Source organism: Triticum urartu, chromosome 5A, assembly GCF_056163025.1.
Source record: "Triticum urartu cultivar PI428250 chromosome 5A, HENAU_Tu73, whole genome shotgun sequence".
Lineage (NCBI taxonomy): Eukaryota > Viridiplantae > Streptophyta > Magnoliopsida > Poales > Poaceae > Triticum > Triticum urartu.
In genome coordinates this window covers 489,929,928-489,948,181 of record NC_141877.1, presented here as the reverse complement: position 1 = coordinate 489,948,181, position 18,254 = coordinate 489,929,928, and the positions used below count along the sequence as shown (strand labels likewise).

General features: G+C 49.2%; 2 protein-coding genes and 1 pseudogene across 3 annotated transcripts; 2 read left to right on the top strand and 1 right to left on the bottom strand.

Annotated features, from left to right (window-relative positions):
- The first annotated feature begins 4,491 nt into the window (after positions 1-4,491).
- On the top strand, positions 4,492-7,822 carry LOC147972188 (beta-glucosidase 32-like). Its single transcript, XM_087521346.1, has 13 exons — positions 4,492-4,713; positions 4,831-4,894; positions 5,043-5,101; positions 5,205-5,280; positions 5,423-5,494; positions 5,634-5,721; positions 5,841-6,096; positions 6,181-6,296; positions 6,393-6,610; positions 6,723-6,745; positions 6,830-6,923; positions 7,098-7,200; positions 7,352-7,822. Exons 1-13 carry the CDS (start codon positions 4,588-4,590, stop codon positions 7,569-7,571), a joined length of 1,515 nt encoding a protein of 504 aa, XP_087377472.1. The 5' UTR covers positions 4,492-4,587; the 3' UTR covers positions 7,572-7,822.
- Positions 7,823-8,327: 505 nt separating this feature from the next.
- On the top strand, positions 8,328-11,636 carry LOC147972187 (beta-glucosidase 32-like; annotated as a pseudogene). The gene is made up of 13 exons (XR_015602457.1): positions 8,328-8,574; positions 8,667-8,730; positions 9,047-9,105; positions 9,217-9,292; positions 9,372-9,443; positions 9,574-9,661; positions 9,763-10,018; positions 10,099-10,214; positions 10,300-10,495; positions 10,608-10,630; positions 10,715-10,808; positions 10,919-11,021; positions 11,219-11,636. The product of XR_015602457.1 is annotated as a beta-glucosidase 32-like (transcript).
- Positions 11,637-16,214: 4,578 nt separating this feature from the next.
- LOC147972186 (uncharacterized) lies at positions 16,215-17,405 on the bottom strand. Its single transcript, XM_087524254.1, has one exon. The coding sequence runs from the start codon at positions 17,403-17,405 to the stop codon at positions 16,215-16,217; it is 1,191 nt and encodes a 396-aa protein (XP_087380380.1).
- Between the last annotated feature and the right edge of the window lie 849 nt (positions 17,406-18,254).

Genomic DNA, 18,254 nt, shown 5'->3' with positions numbered 1-18,254 from the left:
TCAAATAACTTTGCAAATTTGAAATTGTTCATGATTTCAATCAAATGTTCATGAATTTGAAAAATGGTCACAAAATGAAAAGAAAAAAAAGAAACATGGAAAGGAAACAACAAAAAAATGAAGATGAAAATGAAAAAAGAAAATAAAAAAACGTCTGCGAGGTGGTGCCCGTTTGATCGAGAGTCGCCTCCTCCCATCTCTCAGCAGTTGGTCTTTATTATTGTTGTTGTTCTCAAAAATGGAGTCAGTCTTTTTTTAAAAGGAGAATGCAGTCGGTCAATTAGTTGGAGAGACCAGCCTTGCTGCCGCTAGTCGTACTCCTACAAGCCGGCCACCCTTCGCGATCTTGAAAGCTAAGGACCATGTTTCGAGGCATGGGATCTTAGGGCAAGTCTTTTATTTGAACAGTGAAGGGCCCCGAAGGACCCAGAACTTCATTATTCAAAGCGGTGCGCAGCACATCTTACAAACAGGACTCCAAAGAAACTGAAAATAACAGGCAAGTCCCTGATACTTATGAAAAGAACCCTAAAACTGGAAGGAAAAAGCGATCGGGTCCAAACTGCTCTCCAGTGGATCCAATCATCGCCGGCGCCGGGGACGAACCACTTGGTCCGGCAAGACCTCTGCGGCTGCACCACAGACTCCACTTCAAGCAGCACTGCCTCCCTTGTTGGCATCAAGCCCTGGAGGAATAAAACTGGCCGCCATTCAGCCTGAAGATTCAGCAGATCGTTAGAGAAGGCCGGCCAGCCATGGAGGGCGCCGTAGCTTCTCTGAATCCACTGCTGATTGTGCTCAGGATCCCCATCGTCTGCCTCCGGATTCACACCGGAAGCCCTTCTCTCGATCAGGGAACGACACCACCCTCGTCGGAAGCTAGGATCCGACGAGGCAAGGCACTAGGGGGGCAAACTACCCTGGGATCCTCTCCCTAAATCCCGTCCGCCACCGCGACAGCCGGTAGGAAACGAGAGAATAACCAAAGAGGTTTGATCCAGTGCCCCAACAAGCTTATTATGGGGGGATTCGCCCGATCCGGCTCCTTCCTTAGGCCTCCACCATGGAGGCAAAGCAGAAGGCTCCAGCGGCGATCACTAGAAGCTGCTTGCAAGTTCCGGTGACCAACTCCCCGACGGCATGACGCCATTCCACGGCACAAGGCCAAACACCACTAAAACGGCAAACCTACACCTGCTACTACTATAGACAGGAGCAGCCCAAGCTCCCCTCTCATCCCCACTCCAAGCAGCGGCGCCGCCGGAGGAGAAAGAGAGGAGCCAAGGAAACCAAGGGGACTCTCAATGGGGAGGAGGAGGAAGAGAGAGAAAGAGGAGAAAAGAAATGAGAGTCCAACATTGGTCATCAAAAACGAACATCATCACCATTTTGTTTGTGGATATATCCGGAAACTTGTTCGCCGATCGAGATGGGGGCGAACATCATCTAATCGTAGACACCAGATGTCTGATTCTGTTGAAAAGTTTGAAACGCAAACACAGACGAAAATTAACAAATGTTGATATATTTATAATAAAAAAAGACAAACATTTAACAAGTTCATACTATTTTTGAAGGAAATATGCCCTAGAGGCAATAATAAAGATGTTATTTATATTTCCTTATATCATGATAAATGATTATTATTCATATTAGAATTGTATTAATCGAAAACTTGATACATGTGTGAATACATAGACAAAACAAAGTGTCCTTAGTATGCCTCTACTTGACTAGCTCGTTAATCAAAGATGGTTAAGTCTCCTGACCATAGAAATGTGTTGTCATATGATGAACGGGATCACATCATTAGGAGAATGATGTGATGGACAAGACCCATCTGTTAGCTTAGCATGTTGATCGTTCAGTTTTATTGCTATTGCTTTCTTCATGACTTATACATATTTCTTTGACTATGAGATTATGCAACTCCCGAAATACCGGAGGAACACCTTGTGTGCTATCAAACGTCACAACGTAACTTGGTGATTATAAAGATGCTCTACATGTGTCTCCGAAGGTGTTTGTTGGGTTGGCATAGATCGAGATTAGGATTTGTCACTCCGAGTATCGGAGAGGTATCTCTGGGCCCTCTCGGTAATGCACATCACGATAAGCCTTGCAAGCAATGTGATTAATGAGTTAGTTGCGGGATGGTGTATTACGGAACGAGTAAAGAGACTTGTCGGTAACGAGATTGAACTAGGTATGATGATAACGACGATCGAATCTCGGGCAAGTAACATACTGATGACAAAGAGAATAACGTATGCTGTTATTGCGGTTTGACTGATACAGATCTTCATAGAATATGTAGGAACCAATATAAGCATCCAGGTTTCGCTATTGGTTATTGACCGGAGATGTGTCTCGGTCATGTCTACATAGTTCTCGAACCCGTAGGGTCCGCACGCTTAACATTCGATGACGATTTATATTTATGAGTTAGTGATTTGGTGACTGGAGTTTGTTCGGAGTCCCAGATAAGATCACAGACACGACGAGGAGTCTCGAAATGGTCGAGAGGTAAAGATTGATATATTGGAAGGTAGTATTCGGACATCGGAAAAGTTTCGGAGTGTATCGGGTACATACCGGAGTACCGGAGGGGTTACCGAAACCCCCCGGTGGAAGATATGGACCATAGGAGGGAGGCTAACCAGCCTACAAGGGGCTGGTGCGCCCCCCACAAGGGAGGGGCGCACCCCCCTTTCCTTCTCCTACTCCCTCTCATTCCTTTTCCCTCCGGTGAAGAAAGGAAGAAGGGGGGAGGCGAATCCTACTAGGACTAGGAGTCCTAGTAGGACTCCCCCCATATGGCGCGCCTCTCTTGGCCGGCCACCCCCTCCTCCCCTCCTTTATATACAGGGGCGGGGGCACCCCAAAGACACATCAATTGTTTTCTTAGCCGTGTGCGGTGCCCCCCTTCACAATTTACTTCTCCGGTCATAGCGTCGTAGTGCTTAAGCGAAGCCCTGTGTGGATCACATGACCATTACCGTCACCACGCTGTCGTGCTGACGGAACTCTCCCTCGACCCTCTGCTGGATAAAGAGTTCGAGGGATGTCATCGAGCTGAACGTGTGCTGAACACGGAGGTGCCGTACGTTCGGTACTAGATCGATTGGATCGTGAAGACGTTCAACTACATCAACCGCGTTAACCTAACGCTTCTGCTTTCGGTCTACGAAGGTACGTGGTCACACTCTCCCCCTCTCGTTGCTATGCATCTACTAGATAGATCTTGCGTGGTCGTAGGAATTTTTTTTAAATTGCATGCTACGTTCTCCAACATTTTTAACCTAACTAAACTAAACTAGGTACCAGATGGTGACCTCGTAGGCATGGCCTCCTTGACCACAGGTCTTCCAGCCACACTCTTTGTCGTCGTCGTAGTCGTCGAAGTCGTCTTCCTTACAGTGGCAAAAGGCCTGCCAGCATCACGACATTGTTATCCAGTCGTCGCAACATGCTCGCAGCGCAACTGATCGGCTGCCTCCGCCTTGTGTCGCCTGCCCTGTGCGTTGGAGTTGCCATTAGGTGCAGAAACTAGTCATGAGTGATGACACTCACTCACATATAGTTTGCCAGCTCAACTTGGAGAATAGAAAGACCAACGGTAGTTGATTTCCGACTAAAAACATCTACACATGGAGAGCTAATTGCAGAAAATCACCACATTAAAGGCTAGATTTGTAGAAACCATCAGTCTAAGAATTTATAAAAAAATGACACAGGGCTACCAGCAATGACCCTCCATCCCATAATATAAGTCGTTTTTGCAAGCTAAAACAACTTGCAAACACATATTGTATTGTGGGACGAAGTGAGTAGAAATAACACTAATTAGTAATTACTCGTCTAGACATTTTGATGACTTTTCTGAACCCATTACTAGGATCCAAAGGGTTTTCACAGAAAAAGTTTCTATGAATTGACCTACAAAATACATGTGAAATTCCTATAAACCGGCTTTATCATACAGTACTTAACATAATCCCCTCTCTCTCCCCGCAAAAAATAAATAAATAAATAATCCCCTCTCTCTCTTTCCTCGAGAAATTCTAATTCTTCCAGGGGTTACAACCAGCATACAGCAAGATCCATTTTGTTTCACATGGTAATTGACATTTGACATTGATAATAACTTAAACAAATCCCCCGTACTACCAAGTACTACTAACCAACCATTAGCATCCATCTCCCTCGTTTCATGCGAGCATTTGAAAATGAATAGGAATTGATAGTGTCGTGCTCATTACTACGCAGTAGTATATTTTAAAATGACGATGATCCATGTGAATATATATGCGATCATACTTTCGTCAACTCTGAATATCTCGCTGCTTAATTGTTTTTGTATTTTATATACTATGCACAATCTGGATCAGGCGCCCACGTCCCTGAAGAAGTTCAACGACCCAAGCGGCATCCACAACTTAGATAAATCCCTGCAAGCAACTCGTGCGGCGGTGCAGCTCTTTTAAATTGGGCGCACAAGTCTTCTTCCTCCCTTTGCATCTCCCTCTCGCCCCTTTTAAATGGCGCGCCGACCTGCGGCTTGCATTGCAGCTCCACGCCGTGATCATGGCGCCGCCGCTCTTCGTTCTCCTCCTCCTCTGCCTTGCTGCCTTGCCGAGAGACACCGCTGCGCTAACCCGCCGTGACTTCCCTGACGGGTTCATCTTCGGCGCGGGCACCTCGGCCTTCCAGGTACTTCTACTTCCACCTTTCACTCTGTCTCTATGTTGCAAGTTGAGCAAAGTTTCATGGTTCAAAACATAAATAACGATGTGGACAAGGAAGTGTGTAACATTTTTGACGCTTTAGGTGGAAGGGGCTGCTGCAGAAGATGGGAGGAAACCCAGCATCTGGGACACCTTCACCCATCAAGGTCAATTTTCAAAATATGATTTGTGCTATTACTCATCATACCAGTATCGCTCATTCATTTGCAATTCACTCAACACCTGCAAAATATATCTTGCGATGGGGCCTCCAGGATCTAATTTCTGGAATTATTGTGCTGATGAGCATGGCAGGTTACTCCTATGATAAATCTACCGCAGATATTTCAGCAGATCAGTATCACCATTATAAGGTCATTGTCAAGATCTAGCACCACTTACTTGAAAATAAAACGCAAATGGGACGCGGGCGAATGCTGACTAATCAAACAATTTAAATTTCTTTTTTGACATTAGGATGATGTAAAACTTATGTATGAGATGGGTTTAGACGCGTACAGATTCTCCATCGCATGGCCCCGGCTTATACCAGGTAACCTTGTAGTAGTTGAGTAGTACATCTCTGAATTTTTTTATACTGAATGCCACTTGTGTAGATGGAAAAGGGGATAACCATATAGTACTTGAGTAGTGCACCTCTGTATTTTGTTGATACTGAAGCCACCTTTATGTAGATGGAAGAGGAGAGATCAATCCGAAGGGCTTGGAGTACTACAACAACTTAATAGATGAATTGATACGGCATGGTAAAGATTGATTTCTCTATCTAAAACTGACGTAACCATGTTGCAGTAGCAGCAACCTTTCTTTTCCTTGTTGCAAGCTTGAGAAATTCAGTCTGATGTCTGATCTCGATCAACCAACATTTCCTGGCATGTGTTGCAGGCATACAACCTCATGTCACAATCTACCATTTCGATCTCCCTCAATCCCTTCAGGACGAATACAACGGACTGCTCAGCCCCAGATTCATGTGAGTGCAACAACCTTTGGGGCACCATCTCGGACACCCGCAAATCAAGTCGGCTGAATTAAGACGAAGATCCAGAGTTTTCAGACGCTCTGCATAAAACTGAATGTGTTATGTTGCAGAGACGATTACACCGCGTATGCTGAAGCCTGCTTCAAGAGCTTCGGGGACAGGGTGAAACACTGGGTCACCGTCAACGAGCCCAACATAGAGACCATTGGAGGCTTCGACGGTGGCGTGTTGCCACCGCAGCGCTGCTCCCATCCCTTCGGTGTGAACTGCACTGGAGGGAATTCCACGACAGAGCCGTACATAGCCGCCCACCACCTCCTGCTTGCACATGCCTCAGCAGTGTCCCTCTATAGAGCCAAGTACCAGGTACTAGCTCTCATATCAGTAGATGCAGTAGTTGACTGATACTAGTAATTAGCATGACCATGCAATGCAATGCTCACTCTATAGGCAACTCAAAGAGGACAGATAGGAATTACTCTCTTGGGCTGGTGGCATGAGCCGGCTACCAATTCATCGCAGGACGCAGCTGCTGCAACGAGGATGAATGACTTCCACATTGGATGGTTTGTACTTAGGTTATGTTGAAATGCATCATAATTGAATTTTAAATGCTAATTTTGTGGGTACAAGCAGCAAGAACTCATGCCATCTCTGGACAGGTTTATGCATCCTTTGGTGTATGGGGACTACCCTGCTGTGATGAGGAGCAGGGCAGGAGCACGGCTGCCGGATTTAACAGTGGAGCAGTCTAATAAATTGCGCGGAGCATTCGACTTCATCGGCCTCAATCACTACCTCGTTGTTCGGGCGCGAGCCGACGGCAGCACTTTCAATCTGGAGCAGAGAGACTACTATGCTGACGCATACGCCATCGCAAGTAAGTAGATTAATAACTATTAGATGTTCCCATCTATCTTTGTTTGAGAAATGCGTCATCACTGATGCAATTCAACCTCACTAACATGCACCATTTTCTTGCCTGTGTTCAGATCCATTCGATGATATCCAAGAGGTATTTATACATAAATGAGTGAAGTTTTCTTCCTTTCCTTCTGAACCATAAGGTGTGTAATTTGTATATTGATAAAACATGCAGGGCCGCCTTGAGTATGCTCCTTGGGCTCTAGGGAAGCTACTGGACCACCTGAAAATCAAGTATGGGAATCCACCAGTCATGATCCATGAAAACGGTAAGCTGAAAAGAAAAAGAAAAAAACTGCTCGCTGCATATGCTATCCTTCTTTCAGAAGATAAGCAGACACCATGAATACCTGTTAGGGTGGTTTGAACTGAAATGCAAAACATACTGACCTCTGTAAAATCAAAATCAACAGCATGGAAAAATCTTTTGTTTGATGTTGCAGGATACGCAGACGCCTCCGAACTCCCGCGGAAGGTCGAGTACGAGGACGACAGCAGATCAGAGTTCCTGCAAGATTATCTGGAAGTTCTCTATCTGTCCATAAGGTGAGCTCACTTCATCTTCCTACAGATATTATCGTGTTTTTAGATTTCCTGAACGAAATGTCAAACTCATGGGTTCTTTGAAATATACATGGAGTTCAACTGTGATCTGGAGTAGCTTCTGACAGAGAGAGGGGCTGTGTACTGGCTGCAGGAACGGATCGGACGTGCGGGGATACTTTGTGTGGTCTTTCCTCGACGTGTTTGAGTTCCTCTTCGGCTACCGTTCGCGTTACGGTCTGTGCGGCGTCGACATGAACAGCGAGGGGAGGACAAGATACGTGAGGAACTCTGCCCACTGGTACTCTGGCTTTCTCAAAGGCGGCGAGCTGCGGCCGGCGTCATCGCCGGGGAAAGCCTACGCCGCCGCATGACCTGTGGGCTTCCTGGACACTGCCGGAGGAGGATTCGGTGTTGTTCCATTTTTAGCATGGCCTGCGCAGGTTTTCGTTGTTGTTCAGGCTATGGCGCTAGTGCCGCTTTGTTGTTCTTATTCTCTGCTCTATCTGTATATTTCTACGTGAAACGTTTAGCTGTCAACATGTATTCGAACGCGCAGCCTTGTAAACTGCAAAGGGGCGAGTGCTCATTATGAATGAACAGAGATTTGATCTAAAAAAAAGAACAGTGATTTGCAGTTGTCAACATGCGTCATCATTAATGCAATTCAGCCTCGCTAACATGCAATGTTTTGCTTTTTCTCGCAAAAAATAAAATAAAATGCAATGTTTTGCTGCCTGGATTCATCGGATCCATTCAAAGGTGCCCATGCAATTGCAAGAGGTAACAGTTTCAGCAGGCACTAGTAGAGTGGTACAGTTCCTTCATTTATGATGAATCATAAGGGGTGTAAATTAATTAAAGAAAAAAAGGTGTGTAAATTTCAAAAAAATTAAGAAGCCGTGTAAATTTCATTGGTGTAACATCTGCAGCAGTGCCACCTTGAGTCTGCTCCCTGGCATTTGTTTTTTGAGAATCATCTGTTTTCTTTTGAGGCAATTTTGAGAATCATCTGCTCCCTGGCATGGCACCTCAGGTTGGGCCGTCAGGTCGTGCAGGAACAGGGCTCGCGAAAGCGCCGCATGCACCAACCGCGTGGTCTGCGTGAAAGCGGGGAGAGAAAGGAGTGGCCCGAGTAGTAGACAGTATCACTCCAGCTCACTCGGCAGCTCGCCCAACAAGGCCGCGTCAACAACACGGCGGTGCAGAGGCGCCAAAGCCATGGCGGTGCTCACGCCGATGGTCTTTCCCTTCTCCGTTGTTGTCGCCGTCGTCCTCTTCGCCGCCGCAGCCTTGGCGCCGAGACACGCCTCGGCGCTCACCCGCCATGACTTCCCCGAGGGGTTCGTCTTGGGCGCAGGCACCTCGGCCTACCAGGTACTGTCTTGCGGTGAACTGTATATTCATCCGTATCACACGTACGCTTGGTTCTGCGCCGTGTGAGGAGCTGAAACCCTTGACGACGTCAGGTGGAAGGCGCGGCCGCAGAGGATGGAAGGAAGCCCAGCATCTGGGACACCTTCACCCATCAAGGTCAATTCAGATTACCATATGTATTTACTTACTCAGTTACTCGTCATCACGTGATGCACACAGCCATCTGTGATGACGAGTAACTGAGTAAGTAAGAGGCCGGGGTATTCCCCCCTTTTTTGGGGGAAAAAAAACTACTTCCTCTGTCTCATAATGTAAGATGTTTTTTTGACACTATTATATTATGGGGCGGAGGGAGTACTCATCATCACCAGCCCCAATCATTCATTAACAATTCAATAGCTGCAAAACATATCTTGCGATGACGGCCTCTAGGATCTGATTTCTGGAACTATTGTGTGGATGAGCATGGCAAGTTACTCTTACAACAAATCTACCGCGGATGTTTCAGCAGATCAGTACCATCATTACAAGGTTAGTGCCCACATCTAGTACCAACTACGTACCAATTAGTACTTCAGAATAGAAACACAAATGGGACAGATGCTAACCAATCAAACTATTTCAATCCATTTTTGACATTAGGATGATGTAAAACTTATGCATGAGATGGGTTTAGACGCGTACAGGTTCTCCATTGCATGGCCCCGGCTTATACCAGGTAACCATATAGTAGTTCTGTAGTCAGTGTCTCTTAGCACATCTCTGACTCTTTTATACTGAATGCCACCTGTGTATAGATGGAAGAGGAGAGATCAATCTGAAGGGCCTGGAGTACTACAGTAACTTAATAGATGAATTGATACGTCACGGTAAAGATTGGTTTCTCTACCTGAACATGGCATAAAACATGCTGTAGTAGTGGCATAAGAGATCACACATGCATGGACATGTCCTCCTTTCTGATCTAGACCAGCCAACATGTTGGTTCATGTGTTGCAGGCATACAACCTCATGTCACAATCTACCATTTAGACCTCCCTCAGTCCCTTCAGGACGAATACAATGGACTGCTCAGCCCCAGATTCATGTGAGTGCCGCAACCTTTGTGCCACCATCTCCGACACCTGCAAAAAAGATTCATGTGAGTTTTCAGATGCTCTGCATAAAACTGAATGTGCCTTGTTGCAGAGACGATTACACAGCGTATGCCGAAGCCTGCTTCAAGAGCTTCGGTGACAGGGTGAAGCACTGGGTCACCGTCAACGAGCCCAACATAGAGACCATCGGAGGCTTCGACAACGGCCGGCTTCCACCGCAGCGCTGCTCCCATCCCTTCGGCGAGAACTGCACCAGAGGGGATTCTACGACGGAGCCGTATGTAGCCGCCCACCACCTCCTGCTCGCACATGCCTCGGCAGTGCGCCTGTATAGAGACAAGTACCAGGTAAGTCCCATATCAAAACCATCATTTATCAATATATTCCTAACCTGACCATGCAATGCAATGCAATGCTCACTGTGTAGGCAACTCAAAGAGGACAGATAGGAATCACTCTCTTGGGCTGGTGGCATGAGCCTGCTACCAACTCATCGCAGGATGCAGCGGCTGCAACGAGGATGAATGACTTCCACATTGGATGGTGAGTACTTGGCTTTTGTTTCGATTGAATTTAGCTGATAACTCTGTGGATGCAAGCAGCAACAACTCAGGCCTTCTCTGGACAGGTTTATGCATCCTTTGGTGTATGGGGACTACCCTACTCTGATGAGGAGCAGGGCAGGAGCACGGCTGCCGTATTTAACAGTGGAGCATTCGACTTCATCGGCATCAATCACTACCTCGTTGTTCGCACGCGAGCCCACGACAGCACTTTCAATCTGGAGCAGAGAGACTACTATGCTGACGCATCTGCCATTGCAAGTAAGTAAATTGATTGTTAGCCGTTCCGATCTAACTATGTTCCACAAATGAACTTGAGCCTAGCATCATCATTAATGCAACTAACATGCAACATTTTCTTGCCTGGATTCAGATCCATTCGAAGATATGCAAGCGGTATGTATATATACATCTGTGAAGTTTTCTTCCTTTTTTTTCTGAATCATAAGGTGTGTAAATTTTTATTGATATAACATGCAGGGACGTCTTGAGTATGCTCCTTGGGCTCTAGGGAAGCTACTGGACCACCTGAAACTCAAGTACGGAAATCCTCCAATCTTGATCCATGAAAACGGTAAGCTAAAAAAAACCTACTCACTGATGCTGACACTGTAAATATTAAGCAAAACATATTGACCTCTGGAAAACAAAATCAACGACACGGATTTTTTTTTAATGATTCAGGATACGCAGACGCGCCCAGAATCTCAGGAAAGATCGTATACGAGGACGACAACAGATCAGAGTTCCTGCAAGATTATCTGGAAGTTCTCTATCTGTCCATAAGGTTTGGTTCATCTTCCTACATATATTATCGTGTTTATTTATCCTGTTTCAGAAAAATAATGTACTAGCACAAATTCATTCGGAACTTTTGGGGTCCAAGACAAGGAATTCAATTACAATCAAGTGATTCCTAGCTAATCTGGAGTTCTGGACGCCAGTAGCTTCTGATATGGAGAGAGGGCTGTGTACCGGTTGCAGGAACGGGTCGGACGCGAGGGGATACTTCGTGTGGTCTTTCCTCGACGTGTTTGAGTTGCTGTTTGGCTACCGTTCACGCTTCGGTCTGTGCGGCGTCGACATGAACATCAAGGAGAGGCCAAGATACGTGAGGAGCTCTGCCCGCTGGTACTCCGGCTTCCTCAACGGCGGCGAGCTGCGGCCGTCCGGGAGAGCCTACAGAGCTGCATGACCTGGCTTTTTGGGTACTCCCAAACCCAGGGGAGGATTTCGGTGTGATTTCATTTCAATGCTAACATTCTTCCTAGTTCAAGCTATTGTTTCATTTCTATCCTCTATCTGTGTATTTCTCTACCTGATTAAACTGCGGACCTAAATCATACGTTTGGCAACTTGGAAAAAACATACCGCCGGAATAAAATCATCACCTTCCACAACAGTTACCTTGTAATCTAATCTGATTTCCCCTTGTATTTTTTTTGACGCGTCAACGGCGGGCTTACGCCTGCCGGAACCTTTATTACCAAAATGATCGGACAAAATTACATAGAGAACCAGAGATACAGGCGGGTGGGGAGGGAAGCGGGGGAAGGTTACAGTGGGAGCTTAAACTATAATCTCGCAGCTAGGTGAAACAACATGGAGCCCCAGTCGCGAAGCAGAATCTGGTTGGCAGGGTTGGAGCAGCGATGGGACCAGAGGCGAAGGTCTTCTGCGGCTGAGCGAGCCACCAGGTGCAGACTTTGATGGTCATTCCCGAAGACCTTGGCGTTCCGTCTTTTCCAGATATTCCAAAGCACGGCCATCAGGATAGTTCACCGACACTTGTTGTTTATATCCCCCTCCCAGGCGTGAAGCAGATCTTGAGGAGTACCTTGACATAGACTGTTTAGTTCTTCCCAAATGGGTGCTAGCAGGTGGCATTGGAACATCAGGTGAGTGATAGATTCACAGTGGTTACAGAAGGGGCATGTGTCGATAGTAGCAATGCCCCGGCGGAAGCGGCGTTCATTGGTGAAAAGGCGGTCCTTGTGAGCAAGCCAAATGAAGATGCGGCACTTGTTCGGGGTATAATTCCTCCCATCGCCGGTGCCAGCTGGTCCCTAGGACGTTGCTTCCACACTGCTTTGTATGCAAGCTTATTGGCGAAAGGTTTCCATTTGTTTCTCATAGTTCTTCTGTCAGCAACCTGCAAATTCAAGTTAACAGTAGCCAAGGTAGCATGCAAGGTAATCAGATCGTAAGTTGCCGCATGCGACAATCGAGGAGCAAGGTCTAAGGTTAGGTCGTTCGAAGCCAAAACCCTAGCCACCGAGGTGTGCGGTCTGGTGGAGTGGGAGAAGAGGGCAGGGAATTGCTGGGCGAGGGTGGTGGTGGAGTGGGGAATCCAAAGGTCAAACCAGAAAGACGTCGTTGTACCGTTCCCAAGGTGAACCTTAGTAATGGAGCGGAAGAAATCGAGCCCTTTTAAAATATCATGCCAAATTAGGGAGTGCGAAGAATGGGATATCCCAAGATCATTGGAGGGAGACCAGCCATATTTGGAGCGGAGGTAAGGAGAGTCCTGGGTTGACTCGGAGGTATGAATTTTTGATAAGTGGCGGAGGAGGAGACATTGGTTCATATGGTCTAAGTTCGTGAAGCTCAGTCCTCCATGAGAGAAGGGGGCGCAGACCAGGTCCCAAGCAACTTTGCATTGGCCACCCGTAACAGAATCTTGCCCGGCCCAGAAGAAAGCACGACACCGTTTGTCAATCTCTTGCAGGGTGCCCACTGGAAGTCGAAGAACGCTCATAGCATAGATCGGGAGAGCGCGAAGGACCGCCCGGAGAAGAACATCCCTGCCAGCAAGAGACAACAAGAGGCCTCTCCACCCAGCCAAACGCCGGTCAACCTTGTTGATGATGAAGAAGAAGTTTGCAAAGTTTAGTTTATGGGTCGAGAGTGGCAATCCCAAGTAAGATTGGGGGAAAGGCTACCGGACAGCCAAAAATTGCCGCGAGTTCCATGGAAAGGTCGTGGTCTACGTGAATGGGGGCGAAGGTGCTTTTTTGAAAATTAATGATGAGCCCCGTGGCCTCATAGAACTGGGTCAGGATATGTTTGAGGGTGTGAAGCTGATCCACGTCTGGAGGGAGGACGATAAGAGTGTTGTCGGCATATTCAAGGACCGTGCAAGGGAGAGAAGCGTTGAGAGGGTGAGAGAGTTTCCCGTTGGCAGCAGCCTGGATGATAAGTCTCTTAAGGACATCTGTGACAATGATAAAGAGATAAGGGGAAAGGGAGTCCCACTGTCTAAAACCTCAGCGGCATTGAAACCAGGGTCCAGGTTTCCCATTTAAAAGCACATAAGAGTTGGCCGTACGGTTCAAGTTTTCAATCCAGGAGCACCAGAGAGGTGGGAACCCTTTGGCGCGCATAATCAGGGATAAGACTGTCCATGAAACTGAATCAAAAGCTTTGTGGAAGTCTAATTTGAGGACAATAGCCGGACATTTCCGTTTGAAACAAGTTTGAACGATATCCGCAGCATGGAGGAAATTGGAGGCAATCCCGCGGCCCTTGATAAACCCAGTCTGGTCATAATGAATGAGGTGATCGATCAGGGGCTGGCCCGAATAGACAGACATTTAGACGCAAGTTTGATGGAGCAATTTTGCAGAGAGACCGGTCGGTAGTTCTTCGGGCCAACCGCATCGGCCTTTTTGGGAAGCAACATAATGTGAGCTTGATTAATACGCTTAAGATCTGCCCTGCCCGAATGGAAATCGTTGAGCAAATTGAACAGATCCGACTTAACGAGGTCCCAGTTAGCCTTATAAAAAGCCGGGCCAAGCCCGTTTGGACCCGGGCTAGCGTTATCATTCATGGCCCAGAGGGCGTCCTTGAGCTCGTCCATGGTGAACAGCCGTGAGATATCTAAGGCCTGGGTTGTGGTAAGAGAGTTTGGCAGCAAGAGATTGGAGAGGTCAATAGATGTGGATACGGCAGGTTGAACCCCCACGATATTTTTGAAGAAATTGAGGAGGACAACCTCTTTGTCGGAATGAGCAGTAAAGGTTGAGCCATTGCTAGAGAGGGTCCTAATCTGGTTTTTGCGGTGGCGTACCGAAGCGCAAATATATAAGTAGGCTGAGTTTTCGTCCCCAAGGACACAATCTTTGATCTTTTCCCGCTGCCTCCAGTAGGCAGCGATGACCGCATTGTGACAGTGGAGGGATAGTTTGACTACCGTCCTAAGTTGAGCTTCGACCGAGGAAAGCGTCCTAGCTTCTTCTAGCTCATCCATGATATTAATAGTAGTATGGCGGTTTAGTGCTAGAATCTTGGGCGATCTGCGACCGGAAACCCATTTTTTGGCCATATTTCTCGTGCGCTTGATCTTAAGGGAGATGAGACCAGCAGATCCAAGGTGCAGGTGCCTGGTACCCACGCTGTTCCAGTTAACAATAACCTTGTCTTTGAATTGGGGAATGGCTAGCAAGGAGCGATCTAGGCGAAACACGGAGGATTTAGGGATAGAGGTTGCCACCGTTAAAAGAATGGGGACGTGGTCGGAGGTGGTTCTGGTCACCGAGGAGAGTGAGGTGTCCGGAAATTTTGACGCCCAAGCCACGTTAGCAAGTGCCCGATCGAGACGCACAAGGACGGGCGCGTCTTGCTGATTTGACCAAGTGAATCTCCTGCCTAGGAGCGGAAGATCCTAAAGCTGGAGAGAGTTGATTGTGGAGGCAAAAAGGTTTGCCTCATGTATGTTCAAATTTGGAGACGATTTATCCGCCGGCCTTAGGGTGAGATTGAATTCGCCAATGATGGCCCAAGGACAAGAGATATCTGGTAACAAGTCCATCAAGGACTGCAAGAAGGAGGGTTTGGCAGAAGCATCGCATGGACCGTAAACATTTGTGATAGCAAAACTGAGGTCATCCGCCCTTGCTTCGAACCAGCAAGTTAAGGAGTAGGGGTCGCGAAGGGTTCGTGAGCATAGTAGGAGATCATCGTCCCAAGCAATAGCTATACCTCCGGAAGCACCGATGGAGGGAATAGAGTGGAAATTTCTAAGGTGTGGCGACAGAAAGGAAATGCCTTTGAAATGAGGAATTTCCTGCAGCTTGGTTTCTTGGAGACAAAGAACCGAGCAGGGGGAGGAGGAGATGGCAGATTTGACGTCGGTGCATTTTTTGTGACGTCCAAGACCGCGGACGTTCCACGAGATAATCGAAAGGTTCTTAATCATTGGAAACATAAGGGACAACAGAGGCAACATAGCCTAGGTTACACACACATGACGATGGGGCAGTCGAAAACATAACAGAGGCGGGGATACAAGTGCAGAAAAAGGACAGATACATAGGGGAGGGGAGGTCGACGCGCCCTGAAAACTAAACTACAGCTAAAAATGGTGGTGGAGCCGCAGGTGCAATACAAGGCCAGCAGGATCGAGCGCCACCATGGTGCAAGGTTGAGGAGGCCGTCACACATCGTCACCTGCGGGCACCAGGTTGAGGTCGATCTCGGAGACACCACACGCAGAAGCCAGCTGAACAACATCTTTGCGAGGCAACGGTGGAGCGCCCTCAGCAGCGAGTTCCATGAGCTCCGCGGCCGGCAGCAGAAGCTTGGACTCAGATGGCACGAGCTTGCCCTCGAGCTTGAGCTTCTTACGGATGGTAGCCTTTTCCAGCATGGTCATGCGGTTGGGAGGCTCCGCCTTGGAGATGCGCGCGTTGCAGCGCGTGTAGACGATCGTTGGGGAAGCAGCGCGCGGGGGGAGGGCGACGAGGGTGTTGGAGGGGGAGGTAGGTAGCTGAAGAAGGTTCCCCTATGTGCCCGCCTCCACGATGGCCAAAGGAGGAGAAGCCGGAATGGGGGGAGGCCATCATCATAGCGGGCGACCGCCTGCATCACCTCCTCCTCACCGTCCACCCCAGGCGTGAAGGCGCGGCCGCGGAAGTCGCTGCAGATAACCTCGACGTCGGTGAAGGGGGCATGGGCGGGTCCCACAGTCGCCGCCCTGTCAAGGTAGCCAAATAGAGCACGCGGCCAGGTTGGCGACGACAAGCCTTGGCGAGCCCGCCGGGCTCATAGGGATGCGATAGAACCCGCATTCGCCATTGGTGCCTAGGACACGGATGTCGTAGAAGCCCTTGAACAGCTTCACCTCCACCGATTTGGGCCGCGCGGTGAGAGGCACCGCGCATACCAAGGGCTTGTGGTTGGCCATCATGGTGAGCCCGTCGGGAAGCTGCACGACGCGATCGTCATGGACATCGTCAGTAGGAGGAGGCGGAGGAGCGGCGAGGTTGGGGTCCAAACCACCAGGGAAGTCACTGTCCCCGCCACCATCGCTGCCGCCGCCCCCGTTGTTGTCGTCGTCATCGGAGTCAGGGGCGTTGAAGGCGGGGTCGGGCGGCAGCTCCTGGGAGTTGATCACCAGCACCGTGGCTATAGCCCCCAACCCCGAGAAGCCATGGGCAGGGATGGAGTGTGGGACGTCGGTGAGGCTACAACTTTTGACGGAGACAAGAACAACTGAGTAGTCTACTCCGGTGAGGCAAACGGGGTCAATCTGGATGGGGCAAGCAAAGGGGACGATGGAGTTGATAATGGTGGGGGTGAACCAATACTCAATCGGAAAATCTTCAATGTTGAGAGCAGAGACAATGCCTAGGCGGAACAAGAAGCGATTTTCTGTGTCTTCATGCCTAACTAGGTCAACAGTGTTTATAGGGCACGAGAGAGGGCTAGAGAGGATGGAGATCTCCCTCTCATAAGCAGACCCAAAGATCACCAGGCCTGCCCCATAGGACGATGCCCGTATCATGACAGGAGGGTTGCCGGCCCTAGACTGCAGGGCGCGATGGATGCAAGCTTGCGGCGAGGGGTGGGGTGGGTTCACGATGGCATATGCTAGGTTTTGGAAGTGTTCAATGGGAGTGTAGGGCATGAACACATTGGAGAAGTCACGGTGATGTCTAGGAGGAGAGGAGGGGAAAACTAGCGTGGTTGAATCCGAATCGGAGGACTCCTCCCCATATGCGAACTCAACCTCGTCCGGGTCTTCCTCCACCTCGTCGGAGGCGTCCTCCACCTCTGTAGCCTCCGTTTGCTCGGGGAAGGAAAACACTCTAGGGGAGGGCAGGTGGTTGGGGGAGTGGTGTTGTACATCCTCATCGGAGGAGGGCGCCAAGGGAATGAAGTCGTCCATGGGCGAGGGGGGAGGGGTGTGAGGCAAGCTTGAACCCAGAGGCATTGGAGAGGAGGAAGGGGAGGGGGCGAGGTGGAGTAGCAGGGATTGGATTGGCAAGAGGGCTGGGGGTGGTGGGTTTAAAGGGGTGGTGCAGCCATGCCGCGTGTGGCCCACACGCCAGCATCTCCTACACCTAACTGGGTCACGACAGTCATGCACTTGGTGGTCGAGAGCTAAGCATCGGAAGCAGCGCAGCATGGTGTTGAGCCGCTTGGGGGGGGGGGAGAAGATCTACGTTGATGCGGGCAGGGGGCTTGCATGCTAAAATGGGAAGCTAGGAGGGCATGGGCATAAGACTCCAAAGGCCTTGCATGGGGCAGCGCGGCGTGCGATAGCGGCAGCCGAGGAGAGGCTGGCGATCTGGCAGCCTCGGGGGCGTTGAAAGTAGGGCATGTGACCCACGTCCAGCCAACCGAAGGACAAGCCCTAACCATAGGCGTGGGGGAGGAGAAGTTAACCAAGGGAGCGGGCCCGGAGGGCGAGGCAGGATGCCAGCGGCGGAAACATCCAACAGAGGCCTTCATCGTCTCCCCAGCCCGCGAGGCCGCGCGAGGGGAGGAGGCTGAGCGGAGCGGAGCTAGCGGATCAGAGGAGCATGCATGCCATCTGCATGCAGCGTAGGCGCCGAGATGCCATCGAGCTGAACCAGCTGCCGCGGGCCAATCGGGAGGGGTAGAAGCCCGAGCGCGCTAACATCCAGCGCAAGGAGCCGAGGGCCAGACGCAGCAGCAGCCGACCCAGGGGTAGCAGGGATCAGCCCAGGTAATGACCGGTCATCATCCAAACCAGAATCACGGGGAGAGCTAC

Excerpts from the sequence above, each read along its gene's own strand:
- LOC147972188 (XM_087521346.1), top strand. The coding sequence starts at position 4,588 with ATGGCGCCGCCGCTCTTCGTTCTCCTCCTCCTCTGCCTTGCTGCCTTG. Across the intron at positions 4,714-4,830 it reads CGGGCACCTCGGCCTTCCAG|GTGGAAGGGGCTGCTGCAGA; the intron begins GTACTTCTACTT and ends TTGACGCTTTAG. Across the intron at positions 6,611-6,722 it reads TGACGCATACGCCATCGCAA|ATCCATTCGATGATATCCAA; the intron begins GTAAGTAGATTA and ends GCCTGTGTTCAG.
- LOC147972186 (XM_087524254.1), bottom strand. The coding sequence starts at position 17,405 with ATGGACGACTTCATTCCCTTGGCGCCCTCCTCCGATGAGGATGTACAA.